The following is a 3,714-nucleotide window of genomic DNA, read 5'->3' as shown; positions in this document are numbered from 1 at the left end:
TCTCTCTCTCTGTCTCTCTGTCTCTCTCTCTCTCACACACGCACACACACACACACACACATTTAGTAGTGGAAGTGCCATTTGAGAAAAAAAATAGGATTGAGTGTGGTGTTAATGAAGGTAAGAGAGGAGAAAATATCCAGTAAGAGAATACAGTAAATGTTTTTTGGAGGATTCATCCCTTGTTTGGGTTGGAACTAGAGGTAAATTTGGAGGAACTGGAGTTAAGAACAATCTAGTTGGTCCTAATGATTGGTGATCGTGTTTTTTTTTTTTTTCCAGGTCCTATGAGCTATCCAAAAGCAGCTCAACAATGGTCATCTTTAACTTAAGTAGTTTCAACCCAGATATATTCATCCTGGTGGGGATCCCAGGACTGGAGCAGTTCCACATCTGGATTGGCATTCCTTTCTGCATTATTTACCTTGTGGCTGTGGTGGGAAATTCAATCTTGCTGTATCTCATCATTGTGGAGCGCAGCCTCCATGAATCCATGTTCTTCTTCCTCTCCCTGTTGGCTTCCACTGACCTGGTGCTGTCCACAGCTGGTGTTCCTAAAACCCTCAGCATCTTCTGGCTTGGAGCCAGGGAAATCACCTTTACTGGCTGCCTCACCCAGATGTTTTTCCTTCACTACAGCTTTGTTTTAGACTCAGCCATTCTATTGGCCATGGCATTTGATCGCTATGTGGCCATCTGCTCCCCATTGAGATATACCACCATCCTGAGTCCTCGAGCAATCATGAAGATCATAGTAGGCATCTGCTTTCGCAGCTTCTGCATCATTCTCCCAGATGTTTTCTTGTTGAAGCGCCTGCCCTTCTGCCAGAAACGCATCATCCCACACACATACTGTGAACATATTGGTGTGGCCCGCCTCTCCTGTGCTGACATCTCCATCAACATCTGGTATGGCTTTGCTGTACCCATTATGACTGTAATTTCAGATGTAATATTGATTGCTGTCTCTTACACACTTATCCTCCATGCTGTCTTCCACCTCCCATCTCATGCTGCCCGTCAGAAGGCATTAGGTACCTGTGGTTCTCATGTCTGTGTCATCCTTATGTTCTACACACCAGCCTTCTTCTCCATCCTTGCCCATCGATTTGGACACAATGTTCCCCGAACCTTCCACATCATGTTTGCCAACCTCTACATTGTCATCCCACCTGCACTCAATCCCATCGTCTATGGAATTAAGACAAAACAAATAAGGGACAAGGTCATCATCTTGTTCTCTCCAAAGGCAATCCAGTGACATGGCACTGTAAATCAGGAAGAGTTTATAATAAGCAGCTAGTATGCAACTATGATGCAAAATAGTCATTTGTCAGTTGTTAGGTCTTTCCTGTGGATATAAGCTTTCAGTTAGAGAACATTTTAAATCTTTACTGTAGACTGCAAGTTACCTAAAGGAAGGGATTTCATCCAATACAATTTAGTTTAATTTAACAACCATCTTTTATTCATCTCAGCATCTGCTTCACAGCATAGGACCAGGTACATAGTAAAGACTCAATAAATTATGTTCTGGGTTAGTTCTGGAATCAATAAATAAATTATGTTGGACTGAGTTGTGGAACTTCAGAAGTGCAAAATCCATTCTGGTGGAATTTAAAATGCATGATCATTTATTGATAGGCAGAAATGACTGCAAAGAATCTGGAATCAGCAAAAACTGACAAATGAAGAGTAATCTGGCTCATTCTTGGGCTCTGTTTCTTTTTCTTCACTGTGTTCAATTCCTAGCCCTAGGATCTTCTCTTTAAATCATATTATCTTTTAGTTTTATGTATATATATATATATATAATATAACTATGTATTTAGTTATAGAATAATGATATATAAATAGAATATATAAATATATTTTATATAATTATATATTATATTATATATTTATATATAAACAGAGTAGAATATATATATATAATATATATTCCCTTAGTACCCATCCATTCTTATGACTTAAATTTACCTTTATACAAATACCTCTTAATCTCAATCTCTAGCCTTCACATCTCACTTGAGTTCCAATCCCCCCACTTAGTTGCTAACAAACTGTAACATCAGAAGTATGCCCTAGTGGAAATCAAACAACTACTGGATTTATAGTAAACAAATAAACAAAACCCCAAACCTGTGTTCAATGCCTGACTCTACTAAATATTGTCTTAATTTTAGGTAAGTCCATTAAATTATTTGAGTCTCATCATTCTCCATTATTAAAAGAAGGGTTAGACTAAATGATCTCAAATGTCTTCTAATTCTATGATCTTCAAAGAAAGAGGGGCAGGACCCATATGTACAAAAATATTTAGAATAGTTCTTTTTTATAGTATCAAAGAATTGGAAACTAAAGAAGTATCTATCAACTGAGGAATGGCTGAACAAATTTATATATGTGTATATATATATATATATATATATATATACACACACACACACAATACATACGTGTATGTGTGCCGTAAGAAATGGCAAAAGAGATGTTTACAGAGAATTCTTAGAAGATTTTCATGAAATGATAGAGAAAAATAAGCAGAACCAGGAAAATAATTTATACAATAAAAACAACAGTGTGGAGACAAATAATTCTGAAATCTCTAAGAACTCTGATCAATATAGTGACCAAATATTATTCCAGAAGACTGATATTGAAGCATACTAATCATCTCCTGACAAAGGTAGACTCAGTGTAGAATGAGGTATTTTTCAGATATGAACAATGTGTGTTTTGTTTAACTTGAGTATGCATATTTCTTACAAAGGATTTTTTTTTCATTGATGGGGGAGTAAGTGGAAGAGAAAAAAATATTTTGAAAAAAATATTTTAAAAATAATCAAAACAAATTCTATGATCTCCATTTGAATTTTAAACTATTTCCTCAAACTCACCAGGTTGAAAAATAAGCATCATATTCCCGCCAAAAAAAATTTTTCTCTTCCTCTCAGCTTCTTAATTTCTATTCACAATTGAATTGCATTCAACAGTGGAAAATCAATATCAGGAAACAACATTAATCTAGAGTTGCTATGACTCTCTTTGCCATCCTATGTTCCCCATTCCACCAATCCCACATTGTCTTTAAAATAGATTTTATTAATTTCTTTGGTTTGCATTACCTACATTTTCCACTGTATTTTTCCTCCTTCATCATCCGAGAGAGCCATCCTTTACAATAAAGGAAAAAATAATAACTAGCATTTATGTAGCACCTACTGTGCCAGGGACTATGCTAAATGCTTTACTAATATTATTCCATTTGTTCCACAAAACAACCTTGGGAGGTAGATGCTATTATTATCTACATTTTACAGTTGAGAAACCTGAGGCAAACAGAGTAGCCAAGGCAAGTCTGAATTCAGGTTTTACTGACTCCAGGTCTGGTGTTCTCTGTACTGTGCCACCTAAGCTGCCTTCTAACCAAAACTAATTAACAATTTTAGAAAGTCTAATATTATATACAGTGTTCTGTTACTATAAACCCCTCTTCTGCAAAGAAGTAGAAGGAGATGTCTTTTCAAATCTTTTATTTGGGGACTAACTCAATCATCCTAATTTCACAGTTTTCAGTTTCCATTATTCTTGGTTCATTTACAACATTGTAATCATTATGTATATTGTTTTCCTGGTTCTGTTTCATTCTGAATCAGTTCATGTCAATGTTTCCATTCCTTATGTTCATCATGTTTATTGTTTCATATAGCA

The 3,714-nt window shown here is 35.7% G+C and overlaps 1 protein-coding gene across 2 annotated transcripts; it reads left to right on the top strand.

The window, feature by feature from the left end:
* The first annotated feature begins 307 nt into the window (after positions 1-307).
* On the top strand, positions 308-2,525 carry LOC114042313 (olfactory receptor 52H1-like). 2 transcript variants are annotated; one of them, XM_027860996.1, is made up of 2 exons: positions 314-1,236; positions 2,504-2,525. In XM_027860996.1, exons 1-2 carry the CDS (start codon positions 314-316, stop codon positions 2,523-2,525), a joined length of 945 nt encoding a protein of 314 aa, XP_027716797.1. The 2 variants fall into 2 exon arrangements, with proteins under 2 accessions (XP_027716798.1, XP_027716797.1); XM_027860997.1 differs by lacking the exon at positions 2,504-2,525 and having other exon boundaries at positions 308-1,261.
* Positions 2,526-3,714: the final 1,189 nt, after the last annotated feature.

Source organism: Vombatus ursinus, unplaced genomic scaffold (assembly GCF_900497805.2).
Source record: "Vombatus ursinus unplaced genomic scaffold, bare-nosed wombat genome assembly UNPS02014355.1, whole genome shotgun sequence".
In the NCBI taxonomy this organism is placed as follows: domain Eukaryota; kingdom Metazoa; phylum Chordata; class Mammalia; order Diprotodontia; family Vombatidae; genus Vombatus; species Vombatus ursinus.
Note: the sequence above shows the minus strand (reverse complement) of the source record. Positions and strands in the feature narration are given on the sequence as shown.

Excerpts from the sequence above, each read along its gene's own strand:
- LOC114042313 (XM_027860997.1), top strand. The coding sequence starts at position 314 with ATGGTCATCTTTAACTTAAGTAGTTTCAACCCAGATATATTCATCCTG.